The sequence below is a fragment of the Aotus nancymaae genome, unplaced genomic scaffold, assembly GCF_030222135.1.
Source record: "Aotus nancymaae isolate 86718 unplaced genomic scaffold, 86718_ANA_hifiasm-v0.15.2.pri h1tg000011l, whole genome shotgun sequence".
Lineage (NCBI taxonomy): Eukaryota > Metazoa > Chordata > Mammalia > Primates > Aotidae > Aotus > Aotus nancymaae.
The window spans coordinates 56,657,080-56,681,908 of NW_026988422.1; the positions used below are offsets into that span (position 1 = coordinate 56,657,080).

The window sequence follows — 24,829 nt, forward strand, 5'->3', positions numbered from 1 at the left end:
TAAAGGTCAAGCTGTGACACCGTACCCCATCTACTCACCAGAGCCCAGTAGTTGGGTGTGCACAGTCTCATGGAAGATGATAACTGCAGGGCCCAGGGTGGATAAAGGGACATCCAGGCCACAGCGTGCAGTGGTGGCCTTGAGCTCCTTGGTGAAGTGCTTCAGATAAGCTTCTGAGGCATCCCCAAGGAATTTGAAGAGGTCATTATGCAGCCGGTCTGCATGAGTTCGATAGATGACGAGGTCTGAGATGGCCAGGACCTTAAGCAGCAGTCGTGTTCTCTGGCTTAGATTCACGGTGGCCCCCAGGAGCCCTTCCGTATCTATCACTGCCACTTTGTGAACGGGGTCATAGGCTGCCCACACTCCCACAGTGCAGGACTCCTGGGTGGGGGAGGTTTTGAAGACTTCACGCCCATAAAAGAAAGTGTGGTTGAGAGTGTGAGACTTCCCATCGCCAGTATTTCCAAAAATGGAAACCACCTTCAGATGCTGATCAGGTTTGCAGTCCAATTTTCTAATGAAGTCCTCTTCATTTGTTACCTTCAAAAAAAAAAAAAAGACAGAAATGTAGGAACTGTAAAAGCACTAGAGACAAGTGCTTCCCAGGGACAAGGACCTTGATTGAACTGTCAAGGAAAGGAAGTCCCCACCTACACACTTAGCAAACAGCTCAAAGGATCCTCTGAAGCTTCAGTCAGGATAAGAACTTAGTGGCCACGAAAAGAGCTAAAACTATCAAAAGAAAAAAGAGCTGAAACCATAAAAGTCTTAGAAGAAAATAAAGGAGTTAATCTTTGTGACTTGAGATTAGGCTATAGTTTCTTAGATATGACAACACAAGCACAAGTAACCAAAGAAAAATCAGATAAGGCCAGGTGTGATGGTTCACACATTTAACACTGGAGGCTGAGGAGGGAGGATCCCTTGAGCCCAGAAGTTTGAGGCTGTAGTGAACTGTGATAGCACCACTGCACTTCAGCTTGGGCAAGAGAATGAGACCCTAACTCAAAAAAAAAAAAAAAAAAACAGCCAGGTGCGGTGGCTCACGCCTGTAATCTCAGCACTTTGGGAGGCAGAGGTGGGTAGGTGGGTGGATCACAAGGTCAGGAGTTCGAGACTAGCCTGGCCAACATGGTGAAACCCCATCTCCACTAGAAATACAAAAATTAGCTGGGCATGGTGGCAGGTGCCTGTAATCCCAGCTACTTGGGAGGCTAAGGCAGGAGAATCCCTTGATCCTAGAAGGCAGAGGTTGCAGTGAGTGAGATCGAGATACTGCACTCCAGCCTGGGCAACAGAGCAAGTCTCTATCTCAAAAAAAAAAAAAAAAAAAAAAAAAGAAGAGGGGCATGGGGCCAAATGTGGTGGCTGAGGCCTATAATCCCAGCACTTTGGGAGGCTGAGGCAGGACTATCACTTAAGTCCAGGAGCCCAAGACCAGCCTGGGTGACATGGTAAAACCCTGTCTCTACCAAAAATTTTTAAAATATTAAAAATTTAAAAATAAATAACTAGCCGGGCACGGTGGCTCACGCCTATAATCCCAGCACTTTGGGAGGCCGAGGCGGGTGGATCACGAGGTCGAGATCGAGACCATCCTGGTCAACATGGTGAAACCCAGTCTCTGCTAATACAAAAAATTAGCTGGGCATGGTGACGCATGCCTGTAATCCCAGCTACTCAGGAGGCTGAGGCAGGAGAATTGCCTGAACCCAGGAGGCAGAGGTTGCGGTAAGCCGAGATCACACCATTGCACTCCAGCCTGGGTAACAAGAGCGAAACTACGTCTCAAAAAAATAAAATAAAAAATAAAAAATAAAAATAAATAAATAAATAACTAAATAGAAAGAAATAGATAAATTAGACTTGATCTAGCTAGGAGCAGTGGCTATAATTCCAGCACCTCGAGAGACCAAGGCAAGAGAATTGCTTGAGCCTAGTTCAAGTTCAGTCTGGCAACACAGCAAGACCCTGTGTCTCTACAAAACAATAAAAAATTAGCTGGGTGTGGTGGTACATGCCTGTGGTCCCAGCTACTTCAGAGGCTGAGGTAGGAAGATGGTTCAAGCCCAGGAATTGGAGATTACAGTGAGCTATGAGCCAGACTGGGTGACAGAGTGAGATCCTGACTCAAAAAATGACTGTGAAAACACAACTCACAGAATAGAAGATAATATTTGTAGGTCAAATATCTGATAAGGAGTCAGGCATGGTGGCAAGCATTTGTAATCTCAGACACTCAAGAAGGCTGAAGCAGGAGGATCGTTTGAGCCCAGGAGTTTGCAGCCAGCCTGGGCAACAAAGTGTCATCTGTCTCATTAAAATAAACAAAGATTCTTCTGTGTAAGAGCTTAAGAAAAAATAAAAAATAAATAAAATAAAATAAAGAGGCCGAGCGTAATAGCTCATGTCTGTAATCTCAGCACTTTGGGAGGCCAAGGCAAGCAGATCACTTGAGGCCAGGAGTTTGAGACCAGCCTGGCCAACATGGTGAAACCCTATCTCTACTAAAAATACAAAAATTAGCCGGGTGTGGTGGTGTGTGCCTGTAATCCCAGCTACTCAGGAGGCTGAGGCAAGAGAATTGCTCGAACCCAGGAGGCAGAGACGACAGTGAGATTGTGCCGCTGCACTCCAGCCTGGGTGACAGAGTAAGACCATCTCAAAAAAAACATAAACAAATAAATAAATAAATCTGATAATACTAGTATTCCAAACATACAAATAAATCTTACAACTCAACAATGATGATAAGCAACCCAATTTAAAAAGAGCAAAGAATTTGAATAGACATTTCTCCATAAAAGATATGCAAGCAATCAATAAGCATCTGAAAAGATACTCCAAGTCCTGAGTCACTAGAGAAATGCAAATCCAAACTGCAGTGAGCTATCACTTCATATCCACCAGAATGACTAAGATCAAAGACAACAAGGGCTGGGCGAGGTGGTTCACGCCTATAATCCCAGTACTTTGGAAGGCCAAAAAGAGAGGATCACTTGAAGTCAAAAGTTTGAGACCAGCCTAAGGAACATGGTGAGACCGATCTCTACAAAAAAAAATAAAAAATTAGCTGAGCATGGTGATTTGCGTCTGTAGTCCTAGCTACTCAGAAGGCAAGAGGATCGATCGCTTGAGCTCAGGAGTTCAAGGCTTCAGTGAACCATGATTGCACCACTGCACTCCAGGCTGAGTGACAGAGAAAAGCCCTGTCTCTTAAAAAAAATAAATAAAAAAGCATTGGCAAGGATGTACAATCACAACATTCATGCACTTCTGGTGGGAATGTAAAATCACATAGCCAGTCCGGAAAACAGCTTGTCCACTCCTTGCTATATATCCAAGAGAACTGAAACACATGTCCACACAAATCTAAGTACATCAACGTTCACACCAGCATTATCCGTAACAGCCAAAAAAGTGAAAACAGCCCAGATACCCATCAGCTGACAAACAGCGGTATATCCAGTCCGGGCACAGTGGCTCACACTGGCTCATGCCTGTAATCCCAGCACTTTGGGAGGCCAAGTTGGATGGATTGTCTGAGGTTGGGAGTTCGAGACCAGCCCTGCCAACCTAGTGAAATCTCATCTCTACTAAAAACACAAAAATTAGCCAGGTAAGGTGGCTCATGCCTGTAATCCCTGCACTTTGGGAGGCCGAGGCAGGCGGATCACAAGGTCAGGAGTTCGAGACCAGCTTGGTCAGCTTGGTGAAATCCCGTCTCCACTAAAAATACAAAAATTATTTGGGCATGGTGGCATGCGCCTGTAATCTCAGCTACTTGGGAGGTTGAGGCAGGAGAATTGCTTGAACCTGGGAGGCAGAGGTTGTAGTGAACCGAGATTGTGCCACTGCACTCCAGGCTGGATGACAGAGCATAACTCCGTCTCAAAAAAAAGAAAATAATAATAATAATCCAACCCTCCAAATGTGCTTATTGGACAAGTGAGAGTTCTGTACCTACCTCCCACCCCCAATTATCATATGGAGAGGCTAAAGTGCAAATATTTTCCCTATAGAAATAATACAAATTTCGGCTGGGCGCAGTGGCTGGCGCCTGTAATCCCAGCGCTTTGGGAGGCCGAGGCAGGCGGATCACCTGAGGTCAGGAGTTTGAGACCAGCCTGGCCAACATAGTAAAACCCCATCTCTACTGAAAAACATACAAAAATTAGCTGGGCATGGTGGCAAGCGTCTGTAATCCCAGCTACTCGGGAGACTGAGGCAGGAGAATCGCTTGAACCTGGGAGGCAGAGGTTGCAGTGAGCAGAGATCGCGCCACTGCACTCCAGCCTGGGAGATACAGCAAGACTCCATCTAAAAAAAAAAAACACACAAATTTCACTGTTACCTAATAACATTTGCATAGAAATGTTGGGAAAACATTTTTGTGAAATGAACGTAGCTAGCTATCAAATATTATTTGCTTGACACAGCTGGGGAAGAATGAAGTCTGATACATGCTACAACAAAGATGAACCTTGAAAACATGATAAATGAAAAGAGCCACACACAAAACACCACATATTCCATTTATATGAAACATCCAAGCAGGCAAATTCATAGACGGCAAGTAGATTAGTGGTTGCCAGAGGCTGGAGGGAGGAGGGAAGAGGGAGGAGGGAGAGGCTGCTAATGCTGGGTTTCTATTTGGAAAGATGAAAATATTCCAGAATTAGATAGTGGTAAGGATTGTACAACATTATGAATATACTAAAAATACTGAATTATACACTTTAAACTGGTGAATTGTATGGTATGTGAATCATATCTCAATAAAATCTGTGTTTTCATTTTTGTTTTTTAAGACAGAGTTTTGCTGTTGCCCAGGGAGAAGTGCAGTGGTGTGATCTTGGCTCACTACAACCTCTGCCTCCTGGGTTTAAGTGATTTTCCTGCCTCAAAATCATGAGTAGCTGGGATTACAGGTGTGCACCATCACACGTGGCTAATTTTTGTATATTTTAGTAGAGAATAGGTTTCACTGTGTTAGCCAGGCTGGTCTCGAACTCCTGATCTCAGGTGATCCACCCATCTAGGCCTCGCAAAGTGCTAGGATTACAAGTGTGAGCCACAGCACCCAGCCAAGTTTTTTTTAATTTTTTAATATATTGGTCAAACTTCATCTACCATAATTTGCCTCCTAACAATTTAAAGAACACTGCAGTCCTTATAAAAAGCCAGGCCAGAAGGAGGGAGGGAAGAAAGAAAAAAAAAAAGCCAGGCCATAAAGAAAGAGACCTGGGGCCAGTGAGGTCCCAGACTGGAGCTCCCGAAAGATGCTCAGAACTCCTGTTCTCAGAATACAGAACCCCAGGGTTAAAGCTCCTAATCCAAGCAGCTTATCTCTACTCCAGCAAAAGCAATGACGAAGCTTCACATCAAGTATCTTCCAGTCAACAGAGAATAAAACAGGTTACAGATTTTTTTTTTTGAGACAGGATCTCCCTCTGCCACCCGGGGGACTGCAGAGGGCAGTGCAATCTAGGCTCACTGCAGTGTCTGCCTTCTGTGTTCAAGTGATTCTCCTGCCTCAGCCTCCAGAGTAGCTGGTATTACAGGCACATGTCACCACACCCACCTCATTTTTTTGTACTTTTAGTAGAGACGGAATTTCACCATGTTGGCCAGACTGGTCTCAAACTCCTGACCTCAGGTGATCCTCCCCTCAGCCTCTCAAAGTGCTGGGATTACAAGCGTGAACACCTTGCTGACTTGGTGATTCTCAAGAAGTCTGCTGGTTTCTTTTGTTTTTTTGAGACAGAGTCTCACTCTGTCACCCAAGCTGGAGTGCAATGGCAAGATCTCAGCTCACTGCTCCCTCCGCTTCCCGGGTTCAAGCAATTCTCCTGTCTCAGCATCCTGAGCAGCTGGGACTAAAGGTGCATGCCACCACGCCTGGCTAATTTTTGTAATTTCAGTAGAGATGGAGTTTCACCATATTGGTCAAGCTGGTCTCCTGACCTCAGATGATCCACCCACCTCAGCCTCCCAAAGTGCTGGGATTATAGGTATAAGCCACCTTGCCAGAGTCTGTTGGTTTTATAATAAACAGAAAAATACACAGACCACTGAGTGTGAAAATGATAAACCTTGGTTTCCTATAATCTCATCAAGATAGTAAACCAAATCCTAGTGCCTTGGGGGGCCAAGACAGGAGGATCACTTGAGCCCTGGAATTCAAGACCACCTTAAGCAACATAGCAAGACCCCATCTCTACAAAATCAAAAAATTAGCCAGGCATGGTGGTTCACATCTATAGTCCTAGCTCCTGAAGAGGCTGGGGCACTTGAGCTCAGGAGGTGGAGGTTGTAGTTAGCCGAGATCATGTCACTGCACTCTAGCCTGGGTGACAGAGAAAGACCCTAGCTCAAAAAAAAAAAAAAGAAAAAAGTAAACCACTCATTATTCTTTTAATGACATCACTGCTGTTTCATTATTAAAAGCCTGAATATTGCTGATAATACTAACAGTTAATTGAATGCCGGCTGCAGTGGCAGTGCCCTTCACTAGAGCCAATGATGGCAGGGCTGTGTCTATCTTATCTTTACATGCAAAGCACTCAGGACACACCCTGGCACAAAGGAGGAGCTCAGTATGCAGCAGCTGAGTGAATGAGTGAGTGAATAAATGCCAGGCACCTTGCTAAATACCCAGGTACCTTAAATACTTCCTACCATACATCTTCCACAGGGCTAAACACACAGCAGCATTTCATAAACTTAGTGATGGGCTAACTGATCTAGCAGATGACAGAGAGAAACAAGAAGTTACCCAGAATAGCCCATTTTAGACCTGTGTCACTCAGCCAGCCTGGTTCCAAGCTGCTAAGCTGGCCAGCAAGAGAAACAAAACTAATGCTCTGTCAAGCTCTACCAGCAAAGAGTCAGGTGAGGTCAGGGCGGCTGCTGGAAGACCCAAGCTCTACCAGCAAAGAGTCAGGTGAGGTCAGGGCGGCTGCTGGAAGAGCCATATACGTGCTCAACCAGGCCAGGCGAGGAAGACCAGGCCTAGGGACTTTCTCCCCATGGAAATCTACTCAGTCATGAATCTTCACAAAATGGCAACTGCTTATCCAGAGTATTTAAGAGCAGGGACCTGAAAGAGGGAAAGGGGGAACATTTAGGTACAGAATTAAATGTCTTGGGATTCATATTAAGTGTCCACCAAATGATGTACATAATATATATAAATAACTCACATGGGATGGAAAGAAAACACTCTTTGCCTGCATTTGGCAATACCATTTAGCCATTTACTGTCCAGGGGTACGTTAAGTGCGTATGTCCATGTGTTGGACATCGGACTATACATGAGTCCGATGCTAATGGTCCTCCTGGGAGGAGGAACTCAAAGCCCCAGGCTGTTTTTTCTACTGACAAGTACTGAACAATCCCTTAACATGCACTGACTGCATTTTCTTCATGTGAAAGGAGGCTAGGCCGGGTGTGGTGGCTCACACCTGTAAACCCAGCACTGTGGGAGGTCCCAGCACTTTGGGAGGCTGAGGTGGGCGGATCACGAGGTCAAGAGATGGAGACCATCCTGGCCAACGTGGTGAAACCCCGTCTCTACTAAAAATACAAAATTTAGGTGGGTGTGGTGGCACATGACTGTAATCCCAGATACTCAGGAGGCTGAGGCAGGAGAATCACTTGAACCCGGGAGGCGGAGGCTGCAATGAGCTGAGATTGCCGCACTGCACTCCAGCCCGGAAAACACAGCAGGACTCCATCTCAAAAAAAAAAAATTTACGAAACCTAGCAGCACCTCTCTCTCTCCCTCCAATTCACCCAAAAAGCTTTACTTTGTATAGAGTTCCAAGAAGAGTCTGTAAAGTGAAATATAATAGTACTCAATGATCCCCCACCAAGATTCCCTTTTTTTTCTTTTTGAGATGGAACCTCACTCTGTTGCCCAGGCTAGAGTGCAATGACACAATCTCGGCTCACTGTAACCTCTGCTTCCCAGGTTTAAGTGATTCTCCTGCCTCAGCCTCCTGAGTAGCTGGGATTACAGGGATGTGCCACCACGTCCAGCTAATTTTTGTATTTTTAGTAGAGACAGGGTTTCACCATATTGTCCAGGTTGGTCTCGAACTCCCTGACGGGTGATCCACCTGCCTTGGACTCCCAAAGTGCTGGGAAGACAGGCATGAGCCAACTGCACCCGGACCCAGTTTAGAATTCAGCATAGTTCATAGTAGTGAAAAGTCTCCAGCAGTCGACCTCTGACCCAAGCAGGCCAAGAGAATGATGATGGTCTCCCTCGAGAGATTCCTTCTAAGCCCTCACAGAATAATTCTAGAATGAAAGATCATGCACCAGCTTTGTTCCAAGGAGGCCTGAAAAGAGAAACCAAGAGGTTGGGAAGGAACTAAAGAGCCTTGGAAGGAAGGAAGTTCAACACAGCACAGAGACTGCCAAAGTTAATCCCCAAAGAACCTGGAAGACACTCTTAAGGAAAGTAGTTCAGCATCAAGGTACTTTCAGTATTGGCCTCTGGGAAAACGGGATTTAATCTGTACCAACTACAATTATACATTCCTCTAATTTTTTTTTCTTGAGACAGGTCCCGCTCTGTTGCCCAGGTTAGAATACAGTGGCTCACTGTAGCCTCAACCTCCCAGGCTCAATCAATCCTCCTGCCTCAGCCTCCCAAGTAGCTAGGACTACAGGTGTGTACCACCATAGCCAGTTAAACTTTTTTATTTTTTGTAGAGATAGGGTCTCCCTATATTGCCCAGGCTGGCCTTGAACTCCTGGCCTCAAGCAATCCTCCTTCCTTGGCCTCCCAAAGCACCTGATTATAGGTGTGAGTGACCGCACCCAGCCCCATGGCCTAATTTTCTAACAGGATTTTACCTAAACTATGTCAAACAGATCAGTAACCAGTCTATTTTAAAGTCCAAATGATAAGGAAATTTCATTCCAATAGCAAGCCCCGATGGCCAGAATGTTCTATTAAACCTGTTTCTTCAACACAGCAAGTTTAGAAAATTTCTTCTCATTCTATCCTAAAGAGCATGTATACTTCGTGTTTATCCATTTACATGTTGCTAGAGTTTCAAATAAAAAACAATCATTTCTCTCTGAAGGAGTTGGGTAAACTATAATTTTTAAATTAAAAAAAACACACACACAATCATTTCTCAATCAGATGTTTTCTGAAGACACTGAAGTCACGAGGTTGGTCTCACAAACACACTGAGCACACATGGCAAGAGCAAAGATCACTTTCTTCCACTCCAGTGTCCCAAAGGGTTTCATTACTTGAGAGATCAGGAATTCCCTTCCATGTCTTATAACTACCCATGGTGCTTCTGACACTTTGCTTCACAGACACTGCCTGCAGCTCTTCTCCCGTCCCAGCAGGAATAAAAGTGTTTCTATGCAGAAATGATCCACAAAGAAATTATTTAAAAAAAAAAAAAAAGTCATTTTTGCTGGCTGCAGTGGCTCACGTCTGTAATTCTAGCACTTTGGGAGGCTGAGGCAGGCAGATCACAAGGTGAGGAGTCCAAGACCAGCCTGACCAACATGGTGAAACCCCATCTCTACTAAAAATACAGGGCCAGGTACAGTGGCTCATGCCTGTAATCCCAGCACTTTGGGAAACCAAGGTGGCCAGATCACCTGAGGTGGGGAGTTTGAGACCAACCTGACCAACATAAATCCCATCTCTTCTAAAAATACAAAATTAGCCAGGTGTGGTGGCGCATGCCTGTAATCCCAGCTACTCAAGAGGCTGAGGCAGGAGAATTGCTTGAACCCAGGAGGCAGAGGTTGCCATGAGCCAAGACTGCGCCACTGCACTCCAGCCTGGACAACAAGAGCAAAACTCCATCTCAAAAATAAATAAATACAAACATTAACCAAGCATCATGGCCCATGCCTGTAATCCCAGCTACTCAGGAGGCTGAGGCAGGAAAATTGGTTCAACCCAGGGTGCAGAGGGAGCAGTGAGGTGAGATCACAGCATTGCACTCTAGCCTGGGCAACAGAGAGACTCTGTCTCAAAAAAAAAAAAAGGAGTCATTTTTAGCTCCCTGATCAGTTTCTTTGACCACACCCAACACACCCAGTTCAGCAATCCATTTATATCTGAATAAAAAGCTTTCCAAGGCAAAGCTGAATTCTGAGGACACACTGGAAATACCGAGTCATCCCTCAGCCCTACTTCATCCTCAAGGGAACTTTCTGAGGAGCTTCTGGATAGGAGGTGCAGCCCCCTTTTTAAGTGGGATAGCATATCCATATTTGGCCAGCTGTGAAAATGAATGTAAGCTCTAGTAAAGGCTTGGCAGTAAGCAGAATGGTCTTTCATTCTGGAATGACTCTGAGGGCTAAGAAGGGACTTAGCCATAAAAGCTAAGCTAGACAAACCAGGCTAGAAAAGAGAACTAGGTTTAAATCCCACCCTGGGCAATTTACTCGACCCTTCTCTTGTTCAAAGCCTCCATTCCCACCCACCACCTCAGTTAATGTTTTCCCACTCTCCCCAACTCTGAACACCTCAACCAGAATGTACTTCATGCTGGCAGAGATATGGTCTGTGTTGCTCACCACTGTAACCCAGCACGGTGCCTGACACAAAATCGGAGATCAACACATCATTGACCATGAACACAGTACAAAATGTCTACATGCTATATCCTCTGGGGGAGGGAATGATATAGTATCACCATTAACAGTTCAACCAACCTGACTCTATCATCCACTGACTTTAGGACAACTTTGAAGAAGTTATTCAACCCCTCTGGGGCTCTGTTATTCACCTCTACAATGAAGATAACAACACAATCTACTTCATAGGATTGCTGCAAAAAGTAAACGAGATGATGTACATCAAGCACTTAGCACAGCAGAAGCCCAGAGTAACTTGCAGTAAATGCTAGAGGCATGCTGACTGACATCATTGCTGGTTTGCCCCAAGGCACAATCATCACCATCAGCTCAGAATTTCATTATCCCTAGTAAAAACTGTCCTTAGGGAAGGTTTCCAATAAAGCCCTCATTAAGAGAATATGGATAGGCCAAGCATGGTGCCTCACACCTTTAATCTCAGCACTTCAGGAGGCTAAGATGGGAGTACTACTTAAGTCCAGGAATTTGAGACCAGCCTGGGCAACATAGTGAGACCTCATCTCTACAAAAAAATCAAACAGTTAGCTGGGCAAGGTGGCACATGCCTGTAGTCCCAGCTACTCAGGAGGCTGACGTGGGAGGATTGCTTGAGTTATGATGGTGCCACTGTTCTCCAGCCTAGGCAACAGAGCAAAAACTTGTCTCAAAAAAAGAGAGAAATAGGCATAATTGAACAAGGAAGATCCTTATTCAATACTTACCACTCCCTCCCTCAAAAGGTTGTATCTTTTGAATTAAAAAAGAAACCTAGGCCTGTAACCTTAGCACTCTGGGAGGCCCAGGCAGGCAGAACACCTGAGGTCAAGACTAGGCTGGTCAACATAGTGAAACCTTGTCTCTACTAAAATTACAAATAATTAGCCGGGTATGGTGGCACACACCTGTGATCCTAGCTACTTGGGAGGCTGAGGAAGGAGTAGCGCTTGAACCTGGGAGGCAGAGGTTTCAGTGAGCCAAGATTGCACCACTGCACTCCAGCCTGGGCAACAGAGCAAAGACTCTGTCTCAAAAAAAAAAAAAAAGGAAAAAAGAAATTGATATATGGCTGGGCAGGTGGCTCACACCTGTAATCCCAGCACTTTGGGAGGCCTAGGCAAGTAGATCACTAGAGGCCCGGAGTTCGAGACCAGCCTGGGAAACATGGCAAAACCCCATCTCTACTAAAAATACAAAAAATTAGCCAGGTATGGTGGCACGTCCCTGTAGTCTCAGCTACTCAGGAGGCTGAGGTGGAAGGAGGAGTTGAGCCAGGGAGGCGGAGGTTCCAGGGAGCTGAGGTCACACCACTGCACTCCAGCCTGGGCAACAGAGTAAGAACCCCTCTCAAAAGGCTGTTTTATTTTACTTTACTTTTGAGATGGAGTCTTGCTCTGTCACCCAGGCTGGGGTGCAGTGGCGCAATCTCGGTTTACTGCAACTTCCACTTCCCAGTTCAAGCAATGTTAGTGCCTTGGCCTCCTGTGTAGTTGTGATTACAGGCACCTGGCACCATGCCTGGCTAATTTTTTGTATTTTTAGTAGAGATGGGGTTTCACCATGTTGGCCAGGCTGGTCTCAAACGCCTAACCTCTCAGGTCATCCACCTGCCTCAGCCTCCCAAAGTGCTGGGATTATAGGTGTGAGCCATTCTCATCTGGCCTAAAAGATTGTTTTTCAAAAGAAAAAAAAAAGAAAGAAACCTATAAGATTGCAAAAAATATATATAGACATAAAATGCATAAGGAAAGCAATCTTCTTCAGGCAGGCACAGTGGCTCACACCTGTAATCCCAGCACTTTGGGAGGCTGAGGCGGGTGGATCACGAGGTCAGGAGTTCAAGACAAGCCTGGCCAAGATGATGAAACCCCATCTCTACTAAAACTACAAAAATTAGCCAGGCACTGTGGCGGGTGCCTGTAATCCCAGCTACCCGGGAGGCTGACACGGGAAAATCGCTTGAACCCGGGAGGCAGAGACTGATTGCAGTGAGCCAAGACTGTACCACTGCACTCCAGCCTGGACGACAGAGTGAGACTCTGTCTCAACAAAAAAAAAAAGCCATCTTCTTCAAAAGAATGATATGGCCTCGTGTGGTGGCTCACGCCTGTAATCCCAGCATTTTGGGAGGCTGAGGAAGAAGGATCATATGAGGCCAGGACTTTGAGACCAGCCTGGGCAACAGAGCAAGACCCAATCTCTATTAAAAATTTAAAAATTAGGCTGGGTGCGGTGGCCCACGCCTGTAATCCTAGCACTTTGGGAGGCCCAGGTGGGTGGATCACCTGAGGTCAGGAGTTCAAGACCAGCCTGGCCAACATGGTGAAACCCCATCTTAAAAAAAAAAAAAAAAAAAAAATTTAAAAATTGCTGGGTGCTGTGGCTTATGCCTGAAACCCACTGATTTAATTTCTTAATTCATGAAATGGGTGGAGGGTTGGGAAGAAACAAAGGGAAAGGTAGGGAGAGGAAGAAAGGAAAAGGGGAAGAGGGAGGTAGGTTGTTTGTCAATACAGATCTAGGTACAGAGGGGAAAAAATTATATTACACCCAACGACCTACCGATTACAAACTAAACCCATGAGTCACCATGCCAGAATGGGGATGCAAAAAGAACTGTGGGGCCAGGTGCAGTGGTTCATGCCTGTAATCCCAGCACTTTGGGAGGCTGAGGCAGGTGGATCACCTGAGGTCAGGAGTTCGAGACCAGACTGACCAATATGGCAAAACCCTGTCTTTACTAAAAATAAAAAAATCAGCCAGGTGTGGTGGCATGCGCCTTTAGTCATGTAGCTACTTGGGAGGCTGAGATAGGAGAACTGCTTGAACCAGAGAGACAGAGGTTGCAGTGAGCCGAGATCATGCAATGGCACTCCAGCCTGGGTGAAAAAGGAAGACTCTGTATCAACAACAACAAAAAAAAAGAACTGTGGAATCCTCAAAAAGACTCTACTCAGAGACAAACAGAAAAGAGAGCTGAGTTTTCCAGGGAATGAAGGCCTCTGTCATCCCTACCCAGTCTCATTTAACCTGAGTTTTTTTACTTTAAATCATGTTTTCAGAGATGTTAGCAAAACTTACAAGGCACACAACTGACAATTCAATAAATATATACGATTGCTGTAGAATGATACACATAAACTGTATTAAGCGTATTGAAAGAAAAGGTTATGAGAAATGACAGTTTAGCTATGTAGATAACATATTCATGACACAGAAGGGATTGGGCTGGAAAGTAGAGGAATTTCTAGAATACTCTTTGAATGCTGGATTGCTCAGGATCATGCTGCCCCTTAACTTGAACCTGAGGGTCTGTGACTTTGTGCCATAACCAGGCTCTGGCAGTTCTTTTCAAGTATTTGAACATCTAGAGTCAAATTTCCTGGGAAAGACAGCAATAATCTAGTCTCAAGTAGAAGGAAATCAGGAAGGGACAAAAAATTTTAGAAGCAACCTGGAAGTCCAATTATCCTCCAGTGAAGTCAAGCCAGAGGTCAGCTACTTAGGTATGGCTGAAAAACATCTCTGCCCAAGAACTCGAGCTACGACCAAGCTGATCATATAAACCAGTCAACAGAGTCTCTTCAATGCTGGCCAAAAGCCATTGAAAAGAGGGGCAAAATTGGCCAAGTGCTATGGCTCACACCTGTAATCCTAGCACTTTGGGAGGCTGAGGTGGGCAGATCACCTGAGGTCAGGATTTTAAGACCAGCCTGGCCAACGTGGCGAAACGTCGTCTCTACTAAAAATGCAAAAATCAGCCAAGTGTGGTGGCAGGTGCCTGTAATCCCAGCTACTTGGGAGGCTGAGGCAGGAGAATTGCTTAAACCCGGGAGGCGGAGGTTGCAGTGAGCTGAGATCGTGCCATTGCACTCCAGCTTGGGCAACAAGAGCGAAACTCCATCTCAAAAGAAAAAGACAAAATAAAAGAGTGGCAAAACAAACAAAACATTCTCCAAGGAAGCATCCACCCTTCCCCAGCTCCAAATGCTTCTGTGTCTCTTTCCATAGGTCTTTCCAATTCTTCTTGCCTGCAACTTCTATACCCTTTCTTCCCTTCTTCATGGTCTCCCACATCTTACTTCTGATTTCCCATCAGGTAATACATTTAGCAGTTGTAACCTCAGATAGAAATGATCTCATGGGAGCTCCTCCCAAAGCAGGCAAGGCTCCCCAGAAAAGTCTGGCCAGCCATCGGAAGTGCATCTGCAATACATAATCTCCCAGATAAACTCAAGGGTGGTTCAGCCAGTAGATGTACCCAAAGAAAAACACTGAAGGCCAAATTAATAAGAAATATGTCTATTACATTAATCCTGGCTCAAAAAGCCAAATGCCTGCTCAATTACAGAAAAATCAATCACTTCAAGAAATTGACAGGCCAGAAAAAAACGGAATCATGAAACTGGAGGTAACTTAAAGTAGTTAAAGACAGGTTCTCTAAAAAGCTGACTCACAGTGGTTTCGATGGCTTACACGGGTCAGATTTTAAACATCCTTGTACTAAAACAAAACAGCCTCCCAAGTTAAATACCAGGAGTCTGTTGAAACTGAATGATCGCAAGGATGAGAAAGCTCACAAGATGCTAACCAGAAACTGAAGGCACATAATAGGGTTTCCTTCATCTTTCTTTCAGTCTGAGTCATCCTCAACCCTGTGTTTCCCAGTAAATGCCATATAATGCCTTTCCCTTTACCACTATCAACAAAAGGGGTTTTTACTTGGGTTTCTTCGAGATAACAGCATTGGTCGAGGAGGAGAGCCTGCTACTAACCCAACTATTGCTTGTTAATTTGACAGCTCCTGAGAAGATCTATGTTCTTTTGTTGCATTTATATGATACCAGAGAAACCAATAATAGATATATTCATGTTCTGACCAGAACTTGCCAAAGGGCTAACCAGCCAGCCACTGCACCAAAATTAGTCCTTAAATTAGAAGAGTCTGGCCATTAGAACAGAAAAATGGGAAAGTTCAACAATTTGGAAGATGATGATCCCTCTGGCTAATGACCTACTGACCAGAATGAAGTCCTGAAGGACTTCCGTTACCTACCAGCCAATCTCAAACAGAGGAGCAGGAAACAACAAGCCCCAGGAAGCTACACCCTAGACCAGGAAGCCAAGAACAGGGCCAAGGAAGTGGACAGCAGACAAGCATAAGATTGAAGTGGCACAGAAATGTGGCAGACCAGCATGGCCAATTTGTGATAAAGAATTCCCATACATGGCTGGACGAGGTGGCTCACGCAGTTAATCCCAGCAGTTTGGGAGACCGAGGCAGGCAGATCACTTGAGGTCAGAAGTTTGAGAACAGACTGGCCAACATGGCAAAACCCCGTCTCTACTAAAAATACAAAAATTAGCTGGGCATGATGGGGTGGCGCTTCTACTCCCAGCTACTTAGGAGGCTGAGGCAGGAGAATCGCATGAACCCAGGCTATGGAGGTTGCAGCGAGCAGAGATGGCACCGCTGCACTCCAGCCTCGGCAACAGAGCAAGACTCCATCTCAAAAAAATAAAAACAAAAACAATCTCGTATAGTAAGAAAGCATCCTCTGCTATCTTCTTTTTTTTTTGCGATGGAGTCTAGCTCTGTCTATCAGGCCGCAGTGCAGCAGCGCGATCTCGGCTCACTCCAACCTCCGCCTCCCCGGTTCATGCAATTCTCCTGCCTCACCCACCTGAGTAGCTGGGGCTACCAGCACCCACCACCACACCCAGCTGATTTTTGTATTTTCAGTATAAACGGGGTTTCACCATGTTGGCCAGGCTGATCTCAATCTCCTGACCTCAAGTGATCCACCCGCCTTGGCCTCCCAGAGCGCTGAAATTACAGGCGTGAGCCACCATGCCCAGTCTGCTATTTTCCATTCCTGAATCCCACTAGAATAATGTCTCTTTTAGCCAAGTCCCAGTATTCTGAGCTGCACTATTCTGGGACTGTAAACAAGTGAAGCCGCCAAGCTACAAGATGGGTCTTCTTAAAGAAGCAGTCTCGGCCAGGTGCAGTGGCTCATGCCTGTAATCCCAGAACTTTGGGGGACCAAGGCGGGATCACCTGAGGTCAGGAGTTCGAGACCAGTCTGGCCAACATGGTGAAACCAGGTCTCTACTAAAAATACCAAAAATTAGCCGGGCATAGTGGTGGTCACCTGTAATCCCAGCTACTCAGGAGGCTGAGACAGGAGAATTGCTGGAACCCGGGAGGCAGAGGTTGCAGTGAGCCGAGATCAAGACTGTAGTGAGGCCGAGGGGTATGGATCACCTGAGGTCAGGAGTTTGAGATCAGCCTGCCCAACATGGCAAAACCCTGTCTCTACTAAAAATACAAAAATTAGCCAGGTGGGGGGGAACACCCCAGCTACTCGGGAAGCTGAGACAGGAGAATCACTTGAACCCAGGAGGCAGAGGTTGCAGTGAGCCGAGATCGCACCAATGCACTCCAGCCTGGGTAACAAGAGCAAAATTCCATCTCAAAAAAAAAAAAAGGAGCAGCAGCAGCAGCAGTCTCGCCAGGTATGTGGCTCATGGCTGCAATCCCACCACTTTGGAACAAAGCAGGTAGATCACCTGAGGTCAGGAGTTTGAGACCAGCCCGCCCAACATGGCAAAACCTGTCTCTACTAAAATACAAAAATTAGCCAGGTGTGATGGGCTGAGGCAGGAGAATCACTTGAACCCAGGAGGCGGAGGTTGCAGTGCACCAAGATCACGCCATTGCACTCCAGCCTGGGCGACAAGAGCGAAACTCAGTCTCAAAACAAAAAATAAAGAGGTGGCCTCAGTGAGAGGATGTCCACCAATGACTTTGCTGAAGGGAAGGACAAAGAGTCTCATCTTGGGCTCCCATTTCAGAGAGGGCCCAAATCAGGGAGGGTCGGCCCCATGTGAACACTCCCTTAGCCTCTTACTGACCACCTGTGGGTCACTGAGCTTTTTTACCAGCCTACACTTTCACCATGAGAGGCCTCAGTTTCAGGAGTCTTTGGGTATAAAAAGGCCCTTGGCTCTCTGAATGTTCCACTCAGAAACAATCAGCATGAAGGTGGAATGGGTGGAAGTTCTTGTCAGTTTGCTGTTCTGCTGCTCTCTTGGAAGAAGGACACTCAGGGAAGTTGTAGAAAAGAGACAGAGGAGGCCAGGTGCGGTGGCTTACGCCTGTAATCCCAACACTTTGGGAGGCCAAAGTGTGCAGATCACCTGAGGTCAGGAGTTCAAGACCAGCCTGACCAACATGGAGAAACCCCATCTCTACTAAAAACACAAAAATTAGCCAGGCATGGTAGCACATGCCTGTAATCCCAGCTACTCGGGAGACTGAGACAGGAGAATTGCTTGAACCCAGGAGGCGGAGGTTGCGGTGAGCCGAGATCGCGCCATTGCACTGCAGCCTGGGTAACAAGAGCGAAACTCCGACTTAAAAAAAAAAAAAAAACTTAGTTTTATCAGGCCAGGTGAGGTGGCTCACGCCTGTAATCCCAGCACTTTGGGAGGCCAAGGTGGGAGGATCACCTGAGGCCAGACAGCCTGACCAACATGGAGAAACCCTGCCTCTACTAAAAATACAAAATTAGGCCAGGCACGGTGGCTCACACCTGTAATCCCAGCACTTTGGGAGGCAGAGGCGGGTGGATCACGAGGTCAAGAGATCGAGACCATCCTGGTCAACATGGTGAAACCTCGTCTCTACTCAAAATACAAAAAATTAGCAGGGCAAGGTGGCGCGTGTCTGTAATCCCAGCTACTCAGGAGGCTGAGGCAGGAGAATTGCCTGAACCCAGGAGGCGGAGGTTGCAGTGAGCTGAGATCGTGCCATTGCACTCCAGCCTGGGTAACAAGAGAGAAACTTCGTCTCAAAAAAAAAAAAATACAAAATTAGCTGGGCATGGTGGCACATGCCTGTAATCCCAGCTACTCAGGAGGCTGAGCCAGGAGAATTGATTGAACCAAGGAGGCAGAGGTTTCAGTGAGCCAAGATCACGCCACTGCACTCCAACCTGGATAACAAGAGTGAAACTCCATTTCAAAAAAAAAGAAAAAAAAAGACTTAGTTTTATCAATTTCAGGCAATAAACTCTGGTGTCTTAAGTAAGCAAGTGTTATTTGTACAAACCAAATGCCTACAAGTCACCACTGAGTTCTCTTACTCCCTCACTCCTCCATCCAATGTATCAGCACTCCTGATTATTTTACCCACAAACTTTGTCCCAAATTCATCAATGTCTCTCCATTTCCCCATCTCAGTAACACCAAATCTACACTTCTTTCCTCACCCTCTGCAGCAGCCTCCCAAGTGGTCTCCCTGCCTTCCTTCCTGTCCCTCTACAGTCACCACAATCTAGTCTACACATCAGTCTCTATCAGGTCACTATAGCTTCTATCAGGTCCTGTGACTTCTTAGCATAGCACAGTCTGGTGTCTCCCATGACCCTTAAAATAAAATCCGCTTACCTCTATGCCCTGCAAGGCCTCCCATGCTCTGACCCCTGCTTCCCTCTGCACCTCTTTCCTTACCATTCTCTGCCAGCTCACTCCAGCCACACTGGCATTCTTTCTAGCCTCAAACATGCCATCCTACCTTCATTTTCTTCCCATTCTCTCTAGCTGGAGGTCTACGTACCACGCTATTATTACCCATCAGGTCTCTGCTTAAAAGTCACCTCTGGCTGGGCTCAGTGGCTCACACCTGTAATCCCAGCACTTTGGGAGGCCAAGGTGGGCAGATTATGAGGTCAGGAGTTCAAAATCAGCCTGACCAACATGGCGAAACCCCATCACTACTAAAAATACAAAAAAAATTAGCCAGGTGCAGTGGTGGGTGCCTATAATCTCAACTACTCAGGGAGCTGAGGCAGGAGAATCCTTTGAGCCTGGGAGGCAGAGGCTACAGTGAGCCAAGATCACGCCACTGTACTCCAGCCCAGGTGACAGAGCAAGACTCCGTCTCAAAAAAAAAAAAAAAAAAAAATTTGGTCTTGAAGTTAGTGATTAAAAAAAAAAACAAAAAAATCCTGCCTGGCACATAATATATGTGCAAAAATTGTGTGTTTTTGGCTAGCAGGCCAAGTGTGTTCCATTTAGGAGTCACAAGTTACTTTCTATTTATGAGACCAACAGTCAGTCTCTCCTCAAATTTACCACTATAGTACACACTTAAAGGACAAGGTAATGATAAAATGTTCACCCTTAAAGGAAGCTTTTTGTCCTTTTACATTTTCTAAAAGAAACTGAATAATATGCAAATTATACACAAAAATCTTAGGTGACTTTAGGCCACAGAATTTGAGACCAAAACAAACAAAAAAAAGGCCGAGCTCAGGGCTCACGCCTGTAATCCTAGCACTTTGGGAGGCAGAGATGGGTGGATCACAAGGCCAGGAGTTCGAGATCAACCTGACCAACATGGTGAAACCCTGTCTCTTAAAAAAAGCATTTGATACAAAAAAAATTAGCTGGGCGCGGTGGCGCACACCTGTAGTCCCAGCTACTTGGGAGGCTGAGGCAGGAGAATTGCTTGAACCCAGGAGGCAGAGGTTGCAGTGAGCCGAGATCACGCCATTGCACTCCAGCCTAGGTAACAAGAGCAAAACTCCGTCTCAAAAAAAAAAAAAAGCATTTGAGGAGATCATACCCAGTGGTTACAGCCTACAAGGTGCTAAAATAACCCCTAAATGTGGGCTGGGCACAGTGATGCACACCTGTAATCCCAGCTACTTGGACAACTAAAACAGAATAACTGCTTAAGCCCAGGAATTCAAGTCCAGCCTGGACAACACAGCAAGACCCCATCTAAAAAAAAAAATCCAGGCCGGGCGCGGTGGCTCACGCCTATAATCCCAGCACTTTGGGAGGCCGAGGCAGGTGGATCACGAGGTCAAGAGATCGAGACCATCCTGGTCAACATGGTGAAACCCCGTCTCTACTAAAAATACAAAAATTAGCTGGGCATGGTGGCACATGCCTGTAGTCCCAGCTACTCGGGAGGCTGAGGCAGAAGAATTGCTTGAACCCAGGAGGCGGAGGTTGCGGTGAGCCAAGATCGCGCCATTGCACTCCAGCCTGGGTAACAAGAACAAACCTCTGTCTCAAAAAAAAAAAAAAAAAAAATCCTATGTGCTAAACTGAAAATGCTTAAAACCCACAAATGCCTAGAAACATGAAAAGAAAAACAAAATCAGAACCTGATAGACTCTTTACTGCTATGAGGAAGTTCATCAACAACATTTTGATAATGATAAATAATACATATTTATACAGATATATTCATCAGATCCTCACAGCAGCCATAAAAAATTGGTGAGCTGGTGCTTCAGGTCACAATGAAGTTTAATTAGAAAGTTTAAATGAAGGCCGGGCACAGTGGCTCACACCTGTAATTCCAACACTTTGGGAGGCCAAGGCGGGCAGATCACCTGAGGTATGGAGCTTGAGACCTGGAAGGCAGAGGTTGCAGTGCGCCAGGACGGCACCACTGCACTCTAGCCTGCATGACAGAACAAGACTCTGTGGTGTCTCAAAAAAAAAGAAAGAAAGAAAGAAAAGAGAGTTGGGGCATGAACCAGGAGGGAAATTCTTTTCATTTTATGCTCTTTCATACTAGTTTAGTTTTTCACTAGCCATGTATGTAATAACCTTTTTTTCTTGTTATTGTTTTGTTTTGTTTTGAGAGAGAGTTTCACTCTTGTTCTCCACACTGGTACAATGGTGACAATCTTGACTCACTACAACCTCTGGCTCCCAGGTTCAAGTGATTCTCCTGCCTCAGCCTCCTGAGTAGCTGGGATTACAGGTGTGCACCACCAAGCCTGGCTAAATTTTTTTTTTTTTTTTTGAGAGAGGATCTCACTCTGTTGCCAAAGCTGGAGTGCAGTGGCACGATCTCAGCTCACGGCAACCTCTGCCTCCCAGTTTCAAGCAATTCTCCTGCGTCAGCCTCCCAAGTAGCTGGGATTACAGGCACTTGCCATCACACCTGGCTAACTTTTGTATTTTTAGTAGAGACGGGGTTTCACCATGTTGGTCAGGCTGGTCTTGGGATCTGACCTTGGGATCTGACTGCCTCAGCCTCCCAAAGTGCTAGGATTACAGGTATGAGCCACCGCGCCTGACCTTGATATTCATTTTTTAAAAGTGGAAGTTTGCTGGGCATGGTGGCTCATGCCTGTAATCCCAGCACTTTGGGAGGCTGAGGTGGGAAGATCACATGAGGTCAGAGTTTGAGACCAGCCTGGCCAACACAGAGAAACCCCATCTCTATTAAAACAAACACAAAAAGTAGCTGGGCATGGTGGCACGCACCTGTGGTTCCAGCTACTCGGGAGGCTGAGGCAGGAGAATTGCTTGAACCTGGGGTACGAAGGTTGCAGTGAGGCAAGATCACACCACTGCATTCCAGCCTGGGGGACAGAGTAAGACTCCATCTCAAAAAAAAAAAAAACTGAAGTTGAGATGTGACAACACCAATCAGTATTTATGCACTGACAATGTGTTTACCATTATACATGGCATAGGCCATTTAACACGATCCTGCTCTCCAGAAGTTCACAATCTAGCTTAATTTATAAACTAGATTTATATCAATCATCTAATTGTTTTGAACATTCAGTATCAGATAACTGAACTAGACATTTTAAGTATTTCTCCATTTATGACTCTGAGAACAAATCACCTAAAATGAATGAATTCTATGTCTAATCCATCAGTCCCAACCAATGCTGCTTGCAATTAATAAACTGTTATTTCAGGCCGGGCACACTGGCTCACGCCTGTAATCCCAGCACTTTGGGAGACTGAGGAGAGCAGATGACCTGAGGTCAGGAGTTCAAGACCAGCCTGACCAACATTGAGAAAACTTGTCTCTACTTAAAAAACAAAATTAGCCAGGTGTGGTGACGCATGCCTGTAATCCCAGCTACTTGGAAGGCTGAGGCAGGAGAACTGCTTGAACCCAGGAGGTGGAGGTTGCAGTGAGCCAAGATCACGCCATTGTACTCCAGCCTGGGCAACGGGAGCAAAACTCCATTTCAAAAAAAAAACTGTTGTTTCCTAGGAAGTGGTTAATGTTTATGAAGGGAGGAAATGCAGGAAGAATCTTTACAAACAATCCAATTATACACATAATACATACAAAAAAAAAAAGATGAAAAACCAGTATCATCTCTGGGTAGTTAGATATGTCTTCTTCATTACACTTCTGTACAAGCTCTTACTTTTTTTTTTGAGACAGGGTCTCACTCTATCGCCTTACACTTCTGTACAAGCTCTTACTTTTTTTTTTGAGACAGGGTCTCACTCTATCGCCCATGCTGGAGTGCAGTGGTGTGATCTCAGCTTACTGCAATCTCTGCCGCCCGGGTTCATGCAATTCTCCCGCCTCAGCCTCTCGAGCAGTTGGGATTACAGGTGCCTACCACCACGCCTGGCTAATTTTTTGTATTTTTAGTAAAGATGGGGTTTCACCATCTTGGCCAGGCTGGTCTTGAACTCCTGACCTCACGATCCACCTGCCTCAGCCTCCCAAAGTGTTGAGATTACAGGCATGAGCCACCGCGCCTGGCCTAAGCCCTTAATTTTCAACTAAGGAACACACATCAATGCTAAGAAAAGAAAAAAAAATACACATCGTCCTCCAAAAAAATCCATTCTTTTTAAAGGTGTCAATGCAATTCACGAGGGTTACTAGTTCACCCCAAAGCTTCCCCTCATTTGACAAAAGTGACAGCAACCAAACTATGACCTTCCAAAAGCTTATATTACAGACAACTGATAGCAAAACCACCAAGAATCATCCAAAATCCAAGTGTTCCATTTATAAAATATTTAGTCCACAGTGTAGCCCAATCAGAGTATAATCCATAACGAAGACATTGCTGACAAGGGACGCGGAATGGGATCTGGGTCACTCTTCCATAACTCTATTCGTTCCTCTCACACCAGTAAAGAAAAGTCTGTGTTAGCAAAGTATTTAGCTGACTATGGGAGTACATAGGAATCATGATGTAATTCACGTCCATCAGTTTATCCAAGGAGGAAAAAAGTACAGAAGAAAAATATTAAGTGGGTAATTAGGGAGCCTCTCAAATGGTAAGTTACATAGGTACTCCCTCCAAACTGGAAACTGAAGGAGTAATCACTATCAAAAGTACTGAGTCAATGGACCACAGAATCCGTACTGGATACTATGTGCCAGACTGTGATAAAATCATGTAAGCTCTGTGCCTCAGTTTCACTTCTACTTTACAGGATTGCTGAGAGGACACAAAAAGATTAGGAATGGAAAGGATTTTTATCACTTACCCTTGGCTATACAATGATTGGTAAACAAAGACGTGAATTCAAACAGACCTCACTTGAAAGGCCACTCCAAATAAAAGTACAGACATTACATCATTACATTACCTTCATTCCAAAGTACAAACATTATACCACCCCTTCCCCAATCTCACCTAGCTGTCACACACTACCATCTCCCCAACTCAGACTCAAACCAAATAACCCCTAGTCATTCTGTACTTCCACATGCCCTCACTGGCTTCTACCGATCAGAAGCCTATACAAGAAAATTTGAAGAGACCGGCCGGGCACAGTGGCTCACTCTTGTAATCCCAGCAGTTTGGGAGGCCGAGGCAGGCAGATCACCTGAGGATCACCTGAGGTCAGGGGTTCGAGACCAACCTGGCCAACATGGGGAAACCCCATCTCTACTAAAAATTCAAAATTTAGCCAGGCGTGATGGCATGCACCTTGTAATCCCAGCTACTCAGGAGGCTGAGGCAAGAGAATCACTTGAACCCAGGAGGTGGAGGCTGCAGTGAGCTGAGATGGCACCACTGCACTCCAACCTGGGTGACAGAGCGAGACTCTGTTTCAAAAAATATATATATATATGTATATATATATATATATATATTTATGAAGAGACCATTGGGAAAGAATATTGTCCTTATTAAAAAGCCACTTTTTGGGGCCGGGCGCGGTGACTCACACCTGTAATCCCAGCACTTTGGGAGGCCGAGGAGGGCGGATCACGAGGTCAGGAGATCGAGACCATCCTGGCTAACACAGTGAAACCCCGCCTCTTTAAAAAATAAATTAAATAAAGAAATAAAGAAATTTTAAAAAGCCACTTTTTGCTGTTGTTGGAAGGCAAAAACAGCAACAGTAAAATTACAGTGGTTCACACCTGTAATCCCAGCAC

At 45.5% G+C, this 24,829-nt stretch overlaps 1 protein-coding gene across 5 annotated transcripts in view; it reads right to left on the reverse strand.

Moving 5' to 3' along the window:
* The window catches only part of ZFYVE1 (zinc finger FYVE-type containing 1), a 51,972-nt gene that overhangs the window by 22,044 nt on the left and 5,099 nt on the right, over positions 1–24,829 (reverse strand). For all 5 annotated transcript variants that reach the window (XM_064375014.1, XM_064375015.1, XM_064375017.1 and 2 more), the window contains exon 3: positions 39–543. In XM_064375014.1, the coding sequence (XP_064231084.1) occupies positions 39–543 (505 nt within the window). The remainder of the gene's footprint in view (positions 1–38; positions 544–24,829) is intronic.